The 20,753-nt window shown below is 39.2% G+C and overlaps 1 protein-coding gene across 1 annotated transcript in view; it reads right to left on the bottom strand.

Moving 5' to 3' along the window:
• Positions 1-1,258: 1,258 nt before the first annotated feature.
• LOC145479630 (anoctamin-5-like) overlaps positions 1,259-20,753 on the bottom strand; it is a 39,229-nt gene continuing 19,734 nt past the window's right edge. The window contains exons 8-27 of the mRNA XM_081458041.1: positions 16,970-17,025; positions 16,014-16,070; positions 15,034-15,101; positions 14,895-14,938; positions 14,344-14,434; positions 13,704-13,803; positions 13,203-13,263; positions 12,286-12,368; positions 11,887-12,024; positions 11,160-11,321; positions 10,779-10,815; positions 8,830-8,941; positions 7,983-8,037; positions 7,715-7,812; positions 6,870-7,003; positions 5,803-5,955; positions 5,334-5,386; positions 4,339-4,544; positions 3,779-3,911; positions 1,259-3,148 (exon numbers count right to left, since the gene is read on the bottom strand). Of these exons, the coding sequence (XP_081314167.1) occupies positions 2,966-3,148; positions 3,779-3,911; positions 4,339-4,544; positions 5,334-5,386; positions 5,803-5,955; positions 6,870-7,003; positions 7,715-7,812; positions 7,983-8,037; positions 8,830-8,941; positions 10,779-10,815; positions 11,160-11,321; positions 11,887-12,024; positions 12,286-12,368; positions 13,203-13,263; positions 13,704-13,803; positions 14,344-14,434; positions 14,895-14,938; positions 15,034-15,101; positions 16,014-16,070; positions 16,970-17,025 (2,024 nt within the window). The 3' untranslated portion in view covers positions 1,259-2,965. The remainder of the gene's footprint in view (positions 3,149-3,778; positions 3,912-4,338; positions 4,545-5,333; positions 5,387-5,802; positions 5,956-6,869; positions 7,004-7,714; positions 7,813-7,982; positions 8,038-8,829; positions 8,942-10,778; positions 10,816-11,159; positions 11,322-11,886; positions 12,025-12,285; positions 12,369-13,202; positions 13,264-13,703; positions 13,804-14,343; positions 14,435-14,894; positions 14,939-15,033; positions 15,102-16,013; positions 16,071-16,969; positions 17,026-20,753) is intronic.

Raw genomic sequence — 20,753 nt, 5'->3', positions numbered from 1 at the left:
AAGACAACGCTGCCTAATTTGCGGAGGTTCCTGTGACTTCTTGGGTGTTCTTTGTAACTAAGGTGAAACAATGGGTCAACTACCATTTCGGCGCCATCTTAGCCTGCGTAGCTCGGCTGTTTTTAAGCAATTTGAGAGCACTAAGAAAGCGGCGAAGCGAAGCGGCGATAACGAGCGCCAAAGCCGCGTTAACGAGTGGCGAAGCCGCGCGGAGCCTGGGAGAGAGACAACTGTACTTTTGCAGTTGCGTGACTCATTCTTCGAGTACCGTACTTTGTTGATGTTCGTACTATGTGCGGTTGCCTCGTCGTGAGTGTTGTTTTGTCGTTCCGTAGGCAAGTGTTGCTTCGTCGTTCCATTGGTTCGTCGTCTAGTTAAGTAAATGACTTTTCGCAGATTTAACAAAGTCGGAAGGAAATGTGTGCTGTTTCTGTTTCGATTGGAGGAGAACGTACCATGTGTCATGGGTCGAGAGCCTCGAACAACCCTGCCCGCACAATCACAGGTGTCCCAAACTCACGATTCGGGGAATCGACCAAATATCAACGATTTATGTGCGTGTTTCAAGTGGGACGCGCCACCCAAAGTTCGCGGTGTTACGACGCAATTTAGGCGCTCTGAAAGAGGTTGCATGGAGTTTAAAATAGCGCAGGATAAAAACGCTCAACGAAATAAAATGTTACCTTTTTAAATAAAATAAAGAAAATATACTCACCTTGCCTGGTTTCTGTTGTCCATTTGGCCTATTCTATCGTTTTTGGGGGTCTTAGAGGTGTTTGTAGCAGCTTTTTATAGACATGCGTATAGACGAAGTCAAGGCTAGACAGAGCTGTCTTGAAAGACCTGTAACGCGAGGCCGTTTTCTACCCGAAATTCGAATCCGCGGGGTTTTACTGTGTGACTACAGTGGGCTAAATACTTAGTTAAAATAATAACGTTTTACAAGATTGCCATGTTGCATTGGGACCTGATGGACTGTTTCTAAAGAATCAGCTAAATTCACTTTTGAAACGCCCACGTGAGTCTGTTTTGGGTAGGTTTCTTGGCAAACTGTACATGTTGCACAGTGATCTCCCGTTATAACTAAGACTTTGTTTTAGGTGGCTTGTTAATGGCCTGGGCAGGTTCTATTGTATTGAGAGCTTAGGACAAAAAATTAATTTTGCAAGTACTCCGAGGTAAGTCGTTTCGTCATCATTCTAACATTAGGATCGCATAATGTGATTAGCAAGCACAGAACAGGACGTGTAAAACTTGGGAAACTGTTTCTTTTAATCTCCGCTTTAAATATGATTACAAAAGTATCACAGGCAATACAGACATTTTAATTCCTATTTTTTGAGCTTTCTTCTGTTTTCCTATATTACAGTACGATAACAAGTCCTACAAAACAGTTGCACAGCTGTTGCCAAGCGTCTCTGCACTCTCACTGCCCAACACTGTCGCTAACGAGAGCTAGGGAAGGCTCTCGAACAAGAATTATTCTCCTTTACGATTTGACGTAAAAAGCCAATTCTTTGTTTACTCCAGCTCCTAGCAAGTTGCCGAAATGCCATTCAAATCCGTCAAGTAACTCGTTAACTGCATCTGACAGACTCGTAAAGACGCCAGCGACAAAGAGAGCCAGAAGACTATTACACACTAATCTTAAAAACAAAGCTTCGTTTGTTACCTTTAAAAGAGCTACACAATTTTATGAATCCTGTGAATTATCAAAAGATTAATAGCCAAATACTTGACACTGTGGTTGCAAATCTGTATATCTCACGTCATTAAGACTGTTATCCACTTCTGTTATGTCTATGCATCAGTGAATAGTAAGTTATATTTGAGTGGCTGCATTATCAACGTCGTTTTTTCTTACGAAATTCACTGAAAAGGCACTCCATGCGAGACCACTATTAGCCATAGAGGCATGGTTCTCTAGTTTACAAAGCGAAAATTAATTTATGTGTGAAGATTATTCACAAACAGGGCTCTTGCAAAATTGAGCCAAAACCAGCGAGCTTCGTGTTAATGATACAACCAAATGAATATAATACCACCTAATACTTATAGTTTAGCTTGCAATAACGTTTCCCTCTTGTTGAGTAATGTCTTGCTTCGGTAATGGAACACTGTATGACTTATTAACTCCTCACAAAAAGTGGAAAAATTATTCAAATATATTCCAAACTTTTCTAAACATTACATTATGCACAGCTCCACAGATTCCAACATTAATTAACATTAGCCGTTCCTAAAGTTACCTCTCCTTTCGCTCTTAGTTTCTTAATAGCATCAGAAAGAGAGAATTTTAGATACAATTATTACATATACAGACCCCGAGGATAAAATGCTAATACATGATGACAATCCGTCTTACTGCTACAGAACTCTCTTTACATCGACCACATGGCTCAAAATAGTATTTTCCTTCAATTTGTTTGGGTCACATTATAGAACGTTGGGTGCGGTTTGAAATAAAATGTTTTAATCAAAATTTCCATTGTAGTGATTTCTTTCCGTCGATTTAGTGTACCTATATACGTTTGTGGTTACTGAATGTAAGAGCTTCTTACATCTTGGCCCACAGTACATCGTAATACTTAATTAAAGAATTAATTGAGCCGTTAAAGGAGCTACGTCACTGTTTGCGCATCTTGAAAAGTTTAGCCTAAATTTTTCAAGTTCGTCGTTTGCAATCCGCGTTAATCTTCTCCATCTTTAACCATCCTTGTTCCTTTACGGTGTACTATTATCTCTTCGGCGTTTTTCTAGCTTGGTAAACTGTTATTTTCAGGTTCCCTTCAATTTAAAGGTAATTTTGTACGTGGCCAAAATAACTCAAAATAATGTGACTAAGCTCCTTTAAAACACTCTACGACTGTATTATTAGGGTAAGCAAGTACAAAGTCAAATCAATGCACCCATCTAGTGCCCAAAGCCACTCAACACAAAATACTTCCAGCCATAGCCATGTGTTCTATAGCATATCATTCTGCCCACGTTGGTCTTCAGGAGGTTCAGGAGAACCTGAGTCGTATTGATCCGCTGACCGCAAGGCTTCGCGGGCAAGAAAGTTCTCCCTCTTGACTTGGTTTTCAACTTCTTTTGGAATATCCGGGATAATCCAGGCCAAAATTGCCGTCATGCCGAACACGATGTGCTGTTCAAAGTGACAAGAAAACAAATTAGATACGCCGCATTCATGTTTCGTTCTAATTGTGTTTTGTTTGAAGCCAAGAAAGATTGTGACTTCCATTTATTATACATGTACATTCCAATCTTAATTTAAGTCTGTTCGCGTGACTTGATGCAATAAAAAATCTAGAAGCCCTATGTAATGCGTGTCTTCTAATTTTTTTTTTTTTTTTTTCATCGCTGTACGACAAAATGGCTCTGTGGTTATTGCAATGGAATCCAGATCGAGCGGTCCGGGTTCGAGCTCTGGCCGGGGACATTGTGTTGTGTTCTTGGGCAAGACATTTTACTCTCAGAGTGCCTCTCTCCACCCAGGTGTATAAATGGCTTCCGGCGAATTTAATGCTGAGGGTAACCGTGCTATGGACTAGTATCCCATCCAGGGGGGAGTAGAAATACTCCTAGCCGCTTCATGTCATAGAAACCTGGATAAGCCCCGGCCTCATGGCCCAATTGGCTCGTATGCAGACTTTACCATAGCAGTAAGCGACTAGACGTATTTCAACTACCTTGAATTCGTTGCTATAAAATCTTCAAAATAAGACAAAGGATAAATTAATTACTGATCTAATGAATGATGATATCAAGTAATTACCAAGAATGCCACAACAAAAAACAGTTTGGCTGCCAAAGTGTGCCAGTAAGCTGTGGAGAACTGGTAAGTTCTAGGGTTTGGAAAGGTCTGGTTTCCCACCGTTAGCAGTGGCCGCTCGTAATAGCCTCGAAATCTGAAATACAATCACAGGAGTCTCACAACAACGTAAAAAAGAATTGTTCATGGTAGCCTACATAAACATTAACTTGGAATTTGGGGATGTCTCTGATTCTGCTTGAACCCAATTCTGCAACCGAACTTCATTGTCAATTCTCCAAGTTTATCACTCGTGATCACACTGGAAAGCCAGTTAACAAATTGGCGCCAGGTTTTCACGCGTCTGTCCTGTTATTGATCATGAATTTCGTCACAACATTGTGAAAGTAGCTGTGAATCCACCAGGCGATAGCCGAGTGCATCCGCAGATCTGCAGGGACAACGCATAAAATATAAATTCTTGTGTGTGTCCGCTCATTGACAATGCAAATTAGCCAATGAAAGCGCGAGAATTTCTGCAGTTATTATAAAAATATAAATCAAATCGCCTCAGGATACTCTACCTGCAGGTAGGCAGACCAAAGCCACAACTGTTATTTCTGAAAAGTACATCGGCATCCGTTCCACTGGGTCTCTCGTCTTCAGGAAAATCTGTCACGACAAAACACGACAAAGTGCTGTTCACGAATCCTTCCAGACTGTCGTGACCCTCACCCAAGGTGTAGTACAGTCTAGGAACAAACTCCGACACAAAGGCAATCACAAAGCCCTGCCAAAACAGAAACACCGGTTGAAAACAATTTGTTAAGTGATTTGAATCTTTCGTAACAAAAGACATTTCAGGTTTGTAATTTATGTATTGATCTAACTTTGAGTAAGAGCCATGTCTCCAATAAGCGATCAGATGGTAGACGCCTTTTGGACGATTTGTAAGCTTCTAGGTCGGTTGAGTTGCTACGTAACACAGGCATCTTAAGATAACTACTATAGTTTGTTTCATTCTCTACCGCTTTTTGCTAGTTGTTAACTGTTATCCTTAAGAATTCGTTATTAATAATCAATAAATAGTAAATGCCAGAAGAAACTTCCTGTTTGTATCCAGAAAACTCGGCACTATTTTCAAGGGGCTATTTTCATGGAGCCGTTTACATGAGTTTTAAGAGCAATCTGGATTTTCTTTTGATTTGTTTTACTATGCTCAATGACTGGTTTAAGCAACTTGTTCCACTTATTTCATCAATCAAATACAAAATCAAAACCAATCGTGACTTTCTCGCGCGTTTTCCCGCAAACCGGTTATGTTTGTCTCTTCGATTTGTTCAGTTCTCTGCGTTTCTTTTGACTGGCCAAGTAATTGCTTTGATTTTGGTTTTTCGGCACTCAGTTTAAATCCGCGCTATTGACTAAACAGTCAAGTTAGGTCTATGATGTTCAAGCCATATCGATGCAAATCATGACCAATATCACTTTTTTCATATGTTATTTTTCGCTCAAAACCTTTGTCGAAAAGAGTTACAATAAGAAGACATGGATCAGTTACTCGAGTTACATTTCTTACATTCACAACCACAGAGATCTTGGTGACAGCTTTAAGAATCGTGTACCAGATTCCTGTAAAAACAAACAAAAAAAGAGGCAACAAGTTGTATTGTCAAGGCGAAGAAATAATTCGTAACATTGTGTGATCGTTCGGGTGAGGGTAGTTCTGAAAAGAACTGTTGTTGGTGACTGACATTTCGACATCCTGAGCGGAAGTCATCTTCAGGGTCAAGTGAATAGTGTTTGTAGGGCGATGGTGTTAAAAGTCTGGTCCTTTGACAGTGATTGGTCAGTTTAACCATGATGGTATTGGGTGAAGGACTCGTGCCAAGTTTGTCAACATTCATTAGTCGGTTCTAGCACAGTAAGTGTCGATCGGTCTATTGTTAGTCAGACAACACCAACACGAACTGATATGTTTGCTTTATAGAAATCGTGTCATGATAATGCTACTGTTGTGAATCACGATTAAATTAACTGTTGCATACCTATATCCTGAGCACGGGCCGCCATTGGTCGTTGGAAAACAACAATAAACTTGTAAGCATCAAGACGAATTTCCAACAAGTTGTTGATAAGAGCGAAGAATGGACCAAGAGGAAAGGCAGCAACAAACAACGTTATAAACCCATACTGGATCACTGAAAAAAGGAATGACACAGGTTTTAAATGCGTAATTAATCCGCGAGGTGGCTTAACGGATAGAAAACTGGAGTCTGCATCAAATGGTCAAGGTTCGAGCCTTAGCTGGGGTCACTGAGTTGTGTACTTGGGCAAGACACTACTCTCACGGTACCTCGCTCCGCCCAGGCGTATAAATTTAATGCCGGAGGGTAACCTAAAATACCTATGGAGAGACCAATGGAGCCTTATATGAAGCCTGCGAGCAGGCTCACGTTGGAGCGCAAACTCATCCAGGGGGAAGAAGAAATACGCCTAGTCGGTTCACGCTACAAACACCCAAGATATGTTGTAGCATGATGGGCCGTTAGGCTTGGATGTAGGTTTCCTTCCAATTACTTTTGTTATTTTATTCATTACTAACTGTTAATGAAAAGCCAAGTTAGGGAAGTGTCTATTAATTGTTGTATAATTGAACTGTAGCGTACCCTACTTACACCCAGTCATACATTTTCGGTACGCTTCGGCGGCATATCAGGCGAGTTTGGCCGTGCCAAAATACCTATGGAGAGACCAAGGGAGTCTTATATGTGGCCTGCGAACAGGCTCACGTTGGAACACAAGCGCGCGCGGCGTAGCCGCGAGCGCGAAATAAGTGGCGCCTTTCCGCCGGATCGCTTTGCTCTTCGCCGCTCCCGCGCGTGACTCAAAGGAGAGCCTGCTCGCAGGCTACCTTATATGCCGCCGAAGCGTAAAAAAAAGGTACGATTAGGTATCTACCGTGCCCAAATTCGGCCATAACTCTGGCCACATCAGGTCCATGACTTCATAAAACAGGATACGAGGACAATAGACGACACGGCTTCTGATTGGCTAATTTTGAATTTGGATAGAAAAACGAATCGTGTTGTTTTCGATTGTGTGAACTTCTTACCCATTTCAAGGTATTCATAAAACAACCCATGCGCGGGATACTGATTCAAATCATAGTCTAGTTCCCAGCGCGTGTACTCGGCCAAATCTGGTGTTTCAATGTTCTGCCGACGTCTCCACCAGTTCTGGAGCTTCCTACAAATGACATATTACAAGTGTAATCGCTTCTCAGCGAGAGTCATTAACCAAGGATTAACAATATGTACACAATCGCAGATTATGAGGACAAAATTGGAATCAGTGTTCAAGTCATTTTGAATCTTATTTCCCCGGTTCAGCTGATCAGTCATTGAGGTTGTGTCTCCTGTCTAGCGCTATTTCATCAATCAGTCATTTGGCTTCTCAATCTACAATGATTTTGTAGAAGACACGGGCGAATCGTTATTTCTCTGAACTCCCGATTGCGCACTTCAGTTTCAAGCCCTGGTTTGGATCATTGTGTTGCGTTCTTGGACAAAACACATCTCCCTCACAGTGGTTCATTTTATGCGAGCTTATGATGTTCACAAACAAACTACTAAAGCATCCTGGAAAATGTTGGGGGTAACCTGCACTATCACACTATCCGGATGCAGGGGGGGGGGGGGGAAGGGTTGAAGGGATACCAATATTGTAGTATCACTTGATAAACAGCGGTAGTATTAACCAGTCAAAGTATATATAGCTGTTTGAAAAGTGCTGGAATATTTTGGTAGCCTTCTCAACGAGGAAAACGAAGAAACATGGGGTTGAAACAGCTTTAGCGTGTCATGTAGAAGATCAATTTTATTCTCCAGCTTTCTGTAGCCCGTCAAAAGTTACACTTGACATGTTTCACTATTCTCTTTAAGAGCTATATGTACTTACGGCACAATTACTTCAATGAAGTTGTTAAAGATCTGTTTTCCGACCATAATGACTGCCAGCTGCACCAAGAGCTCAAATAAACAACCTGCCGGATTACACTGAAAGAAGCGAACAGAAACACAACATAAAATAACACACTATGCATATGGTGTAATAATTTAACTAAGAGTGTCTGCTATTGGTATGTGTAGCAACGGTTTAATAACTGAGGCCCACACTAACAATTTTACGCGTCAACATTTAGAACTTCGAATCCATATTTGCTTACCTCCTCCTGACGGTATCTCCCAAAAATCCTGTTAAATTTGGCTGGTCTACCAGGACTAAACAGGGTAATGCTCATTAGTTGTACAGCTTTATATTACAGAAAGTGAACTATATATGGGACGAGCTTTTGTAATATTGAGTTCTGATGTCAACAAATAAACTCTCACATATATCTTCATACATTTGTTGTAGCAGTAGCTATTAGAATTTCATTGTATAGAGCGGTTTTCAATTGAGTATCTCAAAACCAAAACCAAATTAAGTACTTACATATTAGACTAATACTACACGACGAAAACTATACATCCTTTGTCGTCTCAGTACTCGTCCAAAAAATAGGGGGAGGGAAGGGGGACGCTTATTCGAGGGAGCGGGGGGCGCCAATTCGAGGATTTACGGTATTAGAGAAATTCCATACTGGTCAGTACTAGCACAAAAGGGTATAATATGCGACAGCAAGAAATGTGAGTATTTGTTATGGGGTTTTGCTTGATGAACAGTATTCCCTTCTCATATTCCCATATTCTTCTATTTCCAAATGACACTTAAGCAAAATAATACACGAAATACATTCGACCCTTCCTAACTCCTTACAGGCAATGTAATACGTCGTTAAATAGACTCTAAACTAATTCTGAAAAGCCACGTTGGGAGGAATTAAAAATATATATTGTATTGTATTCATGAACAAAAGCTTACAAATAGTCAATAATCATTTTAGGTTAAGTTCCTACAGGGTCATATTAACTCAGGGGCCGTTTTATGGCCAGTTTGGTGCCGAGCTGGCCGATTTCAGAGTATGTAATCTTTCCCTCATCTTCTATCTTCGTCTCATGATATTTACTTACTTGAGTTTGAAAAATGCGATGTAAAAAAGTGACGAGTAATAGTTCATGAACTGGAAGAGATACATCTTGAACGAGAAAATGTCTTCCAGCTCGGTCTGCGTGCGAGGCATCTCTGAAAAAAACAAAAAAATAATTTAAAAAACAAACAAAAACGAAACAAGAATCAAAGTGGCTATGAGCCACTGAACTTGGAAAATAAATTGTGAAAGGGTGTTACGAGGCATTGCTCATCAAGGAAATACTTGTGATGTGAGGGCAGTCTAACTTTCGAACAAGCCCATGAAGCCTTTTTCCATTCAGGGGTGTGTTGTGATATTTGCAAAATGAAAACGTTCGACGTTAAGAAGCTGTTTGTTACTCAGACCTGCCTACACGTTTTACATTACATGTATCTGTACATGTCTTCCTTGTGCTGTAGTCAAAACCGGCAAGATCATTTTGTTTGGTCAAAAAAGAGATATAGACTGAGCGAAATACTTGAGCCTGCGGTACGTAAAAGTATTATTAATATTTTGGCCTTTACGGTAACTGATGTACTATAGGCGCAGTCTGATAAGCGCTGACTCGCCATGCGAACCATTGGGAGTTCGAATCCTAGCGGTGACTACTGATTATTTTTTTCTTTTCTTCTTCATTGTTTTTTCTTTTTCTGTCAAGAAACCATTTACCGAAAGGTAGCGTTTGTCTTTCCGTTTCTTGTGTTTAATAAATCGTCTGGAGCGGCGTTACTCATTCGTTTATATCGATTGATTTCGAACTCACAATATCACATAGGTTTGTGAAGGAAAACACCACGAAGACTTTCCTTGAATCGAATCGCTAAGGAAGAACCATAAGTATTTTCTTTACAATGAAAAAATCGTTATACCTACTACCTCTCGAAAATAACTGACTTGACACGCTCCAAGCGACTGTAACAAAACGGCCTTAGACGGCTGATGTTCGAAACCCGGGGAGAACTCGTCATATCGGGAACAAATCAAGGATTCTGGTTTCACTTAGGGTGTTGATGACGAAACACCACCATTTTTAGCTGTCAAAGTATCCTTTAGGGTGCACTGGAGGAAATACTAATAAAAGAAACGCTCTCGTTTAATTTCTGTTTTTAGGCTTGATTTCCGCTGATCTCTCGAGTACGCGAGTCGGGTCTACAAGTGCGCGCGGGATCCTTTCTTGAACAGTGGCTAGTGATCGAACCTCTTCCGTTTCAAGTGGTATCTTTTAGGGGTCTAATGAAGCTCAAGCAAACGTCCACATTACTCTCCCTTAGGAATTAAATTCATGTTTTTCCGACGAGCATCCCTTGCCTTTTCATATGGGAGTTCCCCCCTCCCCCCCCCCCCCCGCCCCAACCGGGTTTCCAAATGTCTAACGGGAAGTGAAGGAGTGAAGGAGTGATGGAGTGAAATCGTTCCACCACTACAACTTGGAAAATAATATTCTCCAAGTTTAAAAACCAGGAATCATATCAACGACGCTGTACAATCAATTTACTTTACATCAGGTAGCCAGTGTTTGTTCCTCTCAACCAATTGTAAGTGAGATATATTACAGTGTATTGACATGGTTAAGACGCCGTCCAAACTACTCCGGAGAAATCTGAAAACGCAACGATCACCGGTCATTCGTGCAAATCACAAAGCAGGCAAATCACATGATTATCGTGGCGTCATCGTTTTCGAAAAGCTCCGTTTTCAAAATGTTTTGTGTCCACACGAAAACGAAAAGCCGGCGTTTTCAAATTCCTCCGGTTTGAAGAGCGTTTTCGAAAAGCTCCGTTTTCATGATGGATTAGTGTGGACTAACGGTAGGCCTAACCGTAGAAATCAAGCTGCGTTTTTAAATTTCACCGGCGTAGTGTGGACAGGGACTGAGACAGGGCAATCAATTTGGTTCAATCAACCATTAAACGTTTACTACCACTTGACAAAAAAAAAAAATGTCCGTACCCCATCTTGTCAGTATCTCCGCTAATTTCTCGTAAACCTGCAATTAACAAATTAGGCAAAAGAACTTACTTATTTGAGATTCCTCAATTACAATCAACGATTTCATAATATGCAAAAACTGGAATCAAAGCCATGGCTGTCATCAAAATTCAGAGTCAGCTGTTGAACCTGGGCGCTAGAGACACTCCTCGCACCCAAGTAACATTGACTTATATGCAATTCCACATACCGCCTGCACGGAAAAAGCAGTGAAATACCTGTGTTTTCTTCTTCACTGCTGTATGCTGATAGGCTGGCACATCCAAAGGAAATATGCATGGAACAAATATTGTCTTATTTTTATGTCATTACAAAAGGGCAGACACAAGGAAGTTCAAGTACCTTGTTAAGAAACATGATGATAATAAGGTTGATGAGAGCGGCTGTACCAGAGGTTGCGATGCTGACAGCTCCCATGTTATAATCGTTTTGCCCAGCTAACACGGCATACACTGCAGCGCGATATACCACCACAGCAAACACTGCGATGAGAACAAGCGCTAACTAAAGAGAAATAAAAACAGGTCATTCCTAAAAATGCCTGATGCCTGTAGGATTTAATTGGTTATGCAGTAGTTTGTTTACTTATGTAAAGACAGCTGAAATTTAGATAATGTGGAAATTAATTGAAAGGTGTCCTTCCTTTGCAAACTATTTGTACTATAAATATATTACATTATTGTACAGTGTTGCTTACAATGCACAGGACAGTCAGTCGGACGATTTGGTTTGGCTGCCTGGCTCCACTAGTCCTTACGATTACTCCAGGCAGCCAGTACCCTAATTAAATTATTCCTTGTAACTTATAATGTAACTATGAGTACAAATATAAAGGTGATTGTTGTTGTTGTTGTTGTTGTTGTTGTTCTCGTTGTCTGACATGGAACTTTTATATCACTAGATGAATTTGAGGAACTTCGAGACTGATAATGTACAATGTACACCATTTACATGCACGTGAGAAACCCAACAAATTGATCAGTCCCTTTATCTATTTGCTTTCTTCTTAACTGGCTTCCTCGTGTAAGTTAGCACTGAAGCATGTAAAGTTATTTAATTAAAAACCTACCATGAAAACGATGAAACTTATACCACACACAAATCTTGGCACTTTCTTGCCAATCGAGATGAACGGCTCCTCCACTTTAGTGATGGGATTCAAGCGAGTTTCTAGTGCCAAGGCCTCGTATTCGGGACGAGGTTGCTCCTAAGGGTAATGTAGATGTTTTTCACTTATCAGACAATAGATTATGGTTAAACTGATTTTTTAAAAATAAACCTCATTACACATTAATCTATGAAACCTGTGAAGGGCTTGTATTTTCATTTTCATTTTCAAAAGAGATCACACTTTATCCTTGAATTGAATTGAATTTCTGCACACGTCTGGGAGGTCACTAGGTATCTGTAGCCCCACCAAGGATACTTTGTGGTATTACGTGGTATTTTATGTGTAATAAAATCCTACCTCCTCGTCCTCATATCCCAGCAAGTCCCATTCATAAGCAATCTCTGCTTGACGTCTCTTCCAAAACTCAAGGAACATGGTGGCTAAACACAGAAAGTACACGCAGATAGTTTGAAATTTGTCCTTACTTCACACAAAGACCTAGCACTTTTAAACATGTTATTCCCCTGAGGGTGTGGCTTCACAATAAGACACTAACTCAGGATGGGAATATTCTTGGGGAGTTTGATATGAACTTCTTAGGATCTATCAACATGGCTTAGGCTTATCAGATACCGGACCCCACTGGGAACCATCCAAATTCCATATTTCTGTACTTAGGAGTTGGAAATATTGCTTGTGTGGATCTCTAGCAGTAACACAGGAAGCCATTTCCCTTAGTTATTCTTTACGCTCTTTTTTTCTAGCTGTACATGAAGGTCCCACCCTTAGCTTCTTCCCTTCCAGCCTCCCCCTCTACCTCTCTGTGAACAAACAATGAATGCCATAATCAAGGGCTGTAACTGTTTCTGTCCAATCCTGTCACTCAGTAAAACAAGCACCTACAGATAGTTAGCTGATTTACCCTACCTAACTTGCTATCAGCTATTTACCGTAGCCAAATACGCAATTAGCCAATTACAAGCCGTATCTACTACCCTGATATCTTGCGGTATCGAGTCAACGATCTGATATGGCTACGATATCATGGTCACGAGGTCGAATTTAGCTACGGTAAATACTGAATCGGACCTTTTTGGTAAGTTTTGGTGGCATAACAGGCTTGTTTGGTTTCTCCCAAATGCGAACCATGGCTCAACCAAACTTGCCTGACAGGCCTCTGAAGCGTACCAAAAAGGTAAAATCAAGTACAAAAAAAAAGGATGATCATTTTATTATCCTTGTCTGCTTGGTGGGGGCTAATTTAAAGAACTTACCCCAAATTGACATAAAGATGGCAAAAACAACAGTGAATTCATTATCGAAGACGTAAGCCACCTAAACAAAAAGAAAAAAGAGGCATCAACCTCAGAGTCTCAAGAACATACCTACTGTCTATTCTTACGGTAATTGTATGTGCCAACACAAAAATATAGCAAAATAGTTTGTAGCCTGGAAAAGAAAAGAGGAAGAGTTTCTGGAGTCTGGCTTTGTAGGCATGAAAAGTGAAGCAAACTTCTTCACTTCCAAGCTACCTGCACTGGTATAGAAGTTAAATATTCCAATTTTGTCAGAATGCCTTCCTTTCTACAGGCACCAGAACGCCAAAACGCTAGCAGTATTTTTTACAGGTGTCACTCACTCAGGCGACCCTTTCTCTGACTTTAGGTAAGGTAAGGTAGGTAAGGTAAGGTAAAAACTTTATTTATGCAGGGTTACTTGTAACAATGAAAGGTAGTCTAATTGAACTGTACTGAATAAAACTTACTGTAACCTACCTTGGAGTAAATACAGGTATCGTAGAGGTGCCAGTATGGGCAACCTCTATCACAGCGAGGACACATTGGAAAATTCTGTGACTTATCACAGATGTCTCTCCTAATATAAAAAGAGATAAATAATGAAAGGACTTCATAAAACCAAAGCCACAGAAATGAGGCCCAGCAGAGTGCAACAATCTACTCTATGAAACTGGTGTCAAAAATGGGAAGAGCCAAGACACGATTGCTTTTGGTTTTAAGTACGAATAGTGGAGAAAAGTATGTTTGGTGTTGGTGCTAACACTATAAATTTCCACTTGTAAGTGACTGTAAACTATAAGAGCAAGTGAACATTTTAAACTGCTCCAAAGACCAAGGACCAGACCCACTATTCGCTACACTGAAGTGGAAGATATGATGCCAGGATGCTTATGGTTAGCCTTAGTCAGGGAAAAAATAGTCAACTACATGACATTGTACATTGTACACACTTAACATAATTACTGGTACAGTTCCTAACTGTTTGCTAGTTTCCAATTATATTAGTTCTTTTCTTTTAAAATACATGCTGATTTACAACAATAGGAACTTCTTCACTATTATAGCCTTTTTCATCACATCATAAAAGGGACAACTGATGTCTGCGTGCAACACTTACACAGGAATGTAAGAGCTCAACTTGGCTGCACCATAAATCACACAAATAAGGCCCATTAGAGCTGCTGGTAGCAACATTGCAGTGTAGAAACCTGCCAAACGAGAATGCGGAACATTATTGAAATACTGTATTTAAAGTTCCTCACATTGCACCAAATACTATACTTTTGCCATCATTAAATATCAACTTTTGGGGCCTTTTATTGTTTACAGTATATAGTCTACTTTGGTTATGTGTGAGTTAGCAACATACATAAACGGAACTTTTAACTTCATGTTACACGTCTGCTTTATCTGAAACAACTGTAAATAACAGTTAACTAACGCTTTTTAACCATCCGAAAGTAACAATTACCCAACAGTAGCAGCCCCTTTTGCCTGCTACATGTAAATCTGAAAGTAAAAAGAGCTGTTACTTTCAGAATTCTACGGTAACTTAACTAACATCACAATGCTGGTACTTTTTACTGTTCTTTCTGAAATATAAATCATATTATTTCTAGCAACCAGTACATGTAGTATGTGGTATATATACAATGTGTAGACACTTACCCAACCAAGCAAAATAGATCCCAATCTTTTCACCAAAGTAATCTCTGCAGCACATTGAACAGAAAATGCCAGTTACAACTTACTTATGAATGCAACAACAGCAAAAAGCTTACATGCACATGTACAGTAGTAGAATTACCTGATGTGATCCAGTGGTTGCATCTTGTACCATCTTGTACTTGCTTTTACCCAAGTGAAGAACAACAACTGAATAAACAATGAAGAAAGTTACATAAGGGAGTTCTTCCTCAACAAATGCCCTCATCCCAGAATAATTATACTAATTAACATGTTCATATGAACCACTTCAACCCAGTAAGTTAAGTATTTGTGTTACATAACATTGTGCAGTAAACATAATAAACAAATTAAACAGAAACTGATTTTAGAATAATGACTCCTCGACAGCTTCTGCATATTGTATGACTGCATGTCAGGAGTCAATTACGTTAAACCAAACAATTAAAACATGGCGATTCACCAGGAGGGAAAATCAGTTGAGAAAAAATATACATGTACACAAATCATGAAGAAACCTCTTACTAAGAAAGGATCTTCTTGGAAGGGGAAAACAACCCTTAGTTAATATGAAGTGAAAAAGAGCCCTTCCCCTTTGTTTGTTCATGGCGTCCTTCAGTTTGACTTATTTTGCACAGTGCAGTTCTCAGAAGCACTTACAAAAATGACCTTACATGTATCATCTCATTTTATTTGTCTTGTTCCAGTTTACAAATTGTAATGAGGAACCTGACTTGATGTATTTCAATTACTGTGCTTCCTGTTTGTCTTTAGTACTATCCCAGCATTATCAGCTAGTGTCAGTTTATGTATTCCCTGTAAAGGAACACTTCTCTAAGATGGACAGTTGGTGCCGATCCCAACTGTGTCTGTCTTAGGAAGAGCAGAAAATATTAAGATCTTTTGACTAAATGTATGGATTATGCATGTGCCCATGAAAAAGAGATAGACTTGAAAAACTATCTGCATTCTGAACAACTGCCAGAAGGTTACTGATGGAAAAGTTGTGCACTGTATTGACCCTGCATCCGACACAAGAGGACAGAACTACATGTCCATGTACCTCCTTAAATCCACCTCAAGGAAAATCAAAAAAATTACCTGTCGAGCATTTTCAGGTCTTGGGGGGTCATTTGATTGATCCAGTTCATAGGGGCCCTACAAGAACCATTAAAGTGATCTAAGATTAATTGTAATACTGAGTCAGTAAACAAATGCATAACATGCATAACATGCAATATGGTCACAACAGACAAGTGAAACAACCAAAATGACCGAAACGAAACTGCTGAACCAATCAAAATGAGATAAATGACATGAAATCGCTGACAGAAGTAAGCAAAATCCAACTGACTTTCAGGATAACTAGAGTGAAAGTCTGCTGCCCTAGGTATTCCACTGATTAACCAGAAAGAGCACTCCAATTATTCTAAATGTAATGCTCAGGCAAACCTGTTTACAGTTAGCTCTCCATATTGATAAAAGGTAATTTCCTAGTTTTGTTCTTCCAGTCGCTAATACTGGAACAAAGATTAACCACAGGCACTTACAGAATGTGAATTGCGACCTGTATAGCTTTGCTCGGCTTTTACAGGTCTAAATGCCTAATAGAAAATAAGGTTTTCAAGGTAAATTTGATAACATAATTATTAAGCCTTTAAATGATGCTTCTCAGCTAAATTCCTAGCTTTATTAAGCAAAGTACACATTAAATTGTTTCAGCTGTGTTCTCTTCCCCCCCTCTTTCAAGGATATCTATTTGTATAAATTATGTAAACTAATTGTGCAACTATGCGGAGGGAAGAATTGGACTTGGTGAAAGTGAGGAATGGCTCTCAAATATTTTTCACTATTTAAGGGTTCTTTGTCAGCATTCATTTTTAAGGTGTGAGGATGTTCAATTTTGCGAGTTTGGTTCCTCACTAAAATAAATAACTTTAAAGCCTGACATTGTGCACAGGTAATTTTAAGCATCAGAATGTATCAATAAAATTAATTAACTCATTAGCAAATTTCGTGCCTGATGTTACTATAATGACAAAAACATAGCAACCTACCTCATGCAGAGGATAAGCTGCAGTGTATGTTCCATTGTTAATCAAACGTCCGATACCTTAAAAGATTAATAATAGAAACATTGCTAATGTTAGAGGTTCAAGAGGCAAATAATATTGGAAATTCTTGACTAAAACACTGCAATTAACTTAATTAATTGTTTTTAAATCAAAGGAATGTACGTTCACAAACCTTAGAATTAATAATAATGTCTAAACAACACAGTGCAGGGTGAAGTAATCAAAATTAACAGTTGTTAAAACAGACTCAGGAAATAAAGTGTACATGCATGGCATTACTGGAGGTCAAAGGAAGGAGAGTAAAGCCACATTTGGGTCAAACTCAGACCCTCACAGCCAAGCAGGGATTATCCTGGCTTACTATAATTGTACCTATTGATATTGATGGAATACTAGGATTTTTCTTGTTCCTCAAATTTGATTTCTTCATCTTACAACAGGGCTCAATACTAACTGTAGCCAACTAGCCACAGACTAGCAGAAATTTAGTTTTGGCTAGTAGGTTTTCAATTTCCACTAGTCACTTTGGCTAGTCAACAAAATGAAATTGGCTGAACTAGTTTCTGTCTTGTTCAAGGAAGACAAACACAAAATTTACACTGTTCTCGGAAACAAGGTCAGAATTTCATTGTGGATATATGAATGTACCGGGCATGTGCTGTTCAGCACATTTGCAAATTTAAGGACGGTGCTTACTAAATACAAAGGTTTTTGTGCCAGGTTAGGACCACGCGGAAAAAGTAGATCTTTGCGAGGGCTATTGGAGTCCACGAAGAAAAATGGTGGTAGCCACGCATTTTTTTGAGATAATTAGCCTTGAATCTCAACAAAAATGCTGACATCAGCATTTTTCTGAAAACAGGAGAGGGTATTTCTTCACAGCTTCTTTAGAATTGGCCTTTACATACAGAAAAGTAAACACATTCATAAAGGTCTGGAAACTACATGGTAAATGGTAACATAAAAACCATTTTTGGTATGTTTTTAATAACAAAATCATTGCAACAGCACTTTTAGCGTCTCTGACAGCCTTCCTCTGTTTCACCTAAAATACAGTCTAAATATCTTTTGCTCACAACCAGAAACTAATCACGTGCTGAATAGCCTTGCCACTTCCATTTCCTAACATAAAATATACGGGTAACCACCCGTTTTTTTAAAGTTATTGATCCTTTTTGGAACTTTTTACGGTGCTCGTTACATTTTTTCCTGTCAACTCCCAGTAAGTAAAACATTTGCGATCTCGCACTTGTTTTGCACGTGCACTACGCCATCTGCAGGCACATGTTTACGTTGGATTTCAGTATAATTTTTGACAGATAACAGCTAGTTTTTCAGCTGGAAGACGTCAACAGTTAGTGGTTAGCAATATGCTGCTGTTCTGGTGTTCCTGGTTTAAGTACAGGTTCATTAAACTTGATTTGGTCCCCAGTGGGAAAATTTTGCTTCCAATTTAGTTGTGTACTTGGTAGCATAGTTGATTGCGTCATGTCAACCCAGCATGCGCGTGGCGCTTAAACCATGCCTTGCGTGATGCGCAGAACATGTGCGCACTAACAAAAGTAGGTACCGTCCTTAAGTGTGTCTACTTTTCGCTGGGTGGTACATAAATGAGGAACTGAACATGGTAATTTTGTTGAAAGAAATATTTGACAAACAAGACAACATTTTCTGAAAGCACATATCAATGCTCTTTTTTGTTACGAAATATTTTTCATGCGCAAAATAGTGCAGAACTGTAAGGGGATAACATTTCATTTAGCGTAACAATACATGGGTGATTTGTTGTTGTACATGTACATGTATGCATACTTACAAACTTACCACTACAGAAATAATTAGATGAGAAAGATTTATTTCCTTCGACATTTAAATCAGCCATTTTTAGCAGTCGAATTTTGCCAACAACAACTTACAGTATTGTTCAGATAGTTGTTTTGCTCTTGAAACATTTCTACCACGCCTGTTTGTGAAGAAGTCTTGACAGTTTTAACAGTGACGTCCTGGGAATCTCAATATTTTTCCAAGGAAGTCTCAGAGAAAAACAGTCCTGAAAGTCTTTTCGGGAACTGGAACTTTTTTAAAACTACTTCAAGTACAGTATAATTACCAGCATTATGTATTAAAGAGAGTCGCTTGCATTGTGCTTTCAAGTCTTGCTAGTATTATTGCTGTTATTGGACCTAACTGAAATGTTTGTGACACATTAATTTTGCGAATTTTGCATTTAAAAAAAAAAGGCAAATTAAAGTGACGCAAATACAATGTAAGTAAGTGTCAGGAACATAACACATTATGTTACTGTTGACATATAGTCCCGCCATTGCGTTTTTGTTACTTTTGACGTTATTGTACCTTTGATAAAGTCAGTTTAAGAAATTTAAAAACATGTTTAAGTAACATTGCCAACAAAATAAATTTTGTGTCACTCAAAAGCACGAAGTTAAAGTGATTCAAAATACAAAATTTTTGGAAAATCACCGAATTTAAGTGTTGTGAAATATGTGCACCCCAAATTGCGAAAATGTCATGTAATAGGGTTGCCAACCACAATGCTTGGCTAGTAAAATTTTTTTTGGCTAGTAACATCTAAGTTATCACTAGGCACTAGGCTAGTAAGTTGAAAAGTTAGTGTCGAGCCCAGTACAAAGAGAAGATACCATAAGTTTATCTTTCAGATGTGGGGATATCGTTGTTATCATGGCTATGGACATGTCAGCCAATAATACTATCTACAAGTAGCATTATGTGTCAGGTCATACATGTGGCCACTGGTGTTATTAACCGCGCGGCCATGGGCCGAGCGCGGTTCTAGGTTTACCTGTGGTTTATTATTTTTTTTTGTATTTTTTTTGTCGGTGACCAGACGCAGACCTCCGCTCAGCCAAACTTTGAGTCACGCAACGTGTGATGTTTTTCCGCCAGAAGCTGTTAAAACATAAACACACGAACAATTTTACAGATATTGTTTTCTTTTTTGTGGGTAAAATATATTTTCTTTTCGCTTTATCAAAGCGTTGGATTTAAAGGGAATAATAAATACGCTGAAAAAAGGTATTACGTCAGCCATGGAATGCGCTGACGTTGCAGCTTTCACTTTCACTACGTGACAAATAAGATCGTGTTTACTTTGCAAGTTTATTTCGGCAGAAGCGACGGTGATTAATTTATTTGTAATTTTGCGAGTATTTCTTGTGGTTTTAGGCAAATGAAGTAAATCCTTTGACTGTTTCATCGCAGCGAGTTCATAGATCGGAAAGAAAATTAAATGTTTGGAAGCCAAGCAAAGAACGTGTCAGAACGTGCAAAGATTACGTCATTGATAGGGAAATAACCACCGTACTAAAGATAGCCATAGATAACGCAATTCTTGAATTATGTGACTCGTGTGACTTCTTTGCTAACCCTTAACTCAAGGGAAAAAAACAATTAAATTTAATCGTGACTTTAAAGAAAGAAAGCGGTTTGTAATAGTGTTCGTATCTTCATGCCCATACATATCCCGAAGAAACTTCCAGATTAAGACTATTACGTCATCGGAGATGTCACAACGGCTACGACTGATGGTGCGATAATAGAGTTTATGTTGATCAAGTGCTGTGATGTCTACAGTAATCAATGAATCATCAAAGATTGCTTTGGAATATGCACTGCGTTGCGACTGTAGTACTAAGAAAACAGTTAAATTTTAAAAGCGCGGTTATAAGATCTAACAGATCTTCTTGTTAAAATTTAACTAAAGGTTACTCCAAACCTTTGCGGGGCT

Source organism: Orbicella franksi, chromosome 2 (assembly GCF_964199315.1).
Source record: "Orbicella franksi chromosome 2, jaOrbFran1.1, whole genome shotgun sequence".
Taxonomy (NCBI): Eukaryota; Metazoa; Cnidaria; class Anthozoa; order Scleractinia; family Merulinidae; genus Orbicella; species Orbicella franksi.
The sequence above is the reverse complement of the archived record's forward strand: the minus strand, read 5'-3'. Positions and strand labels throughout refer to the sequence as shown.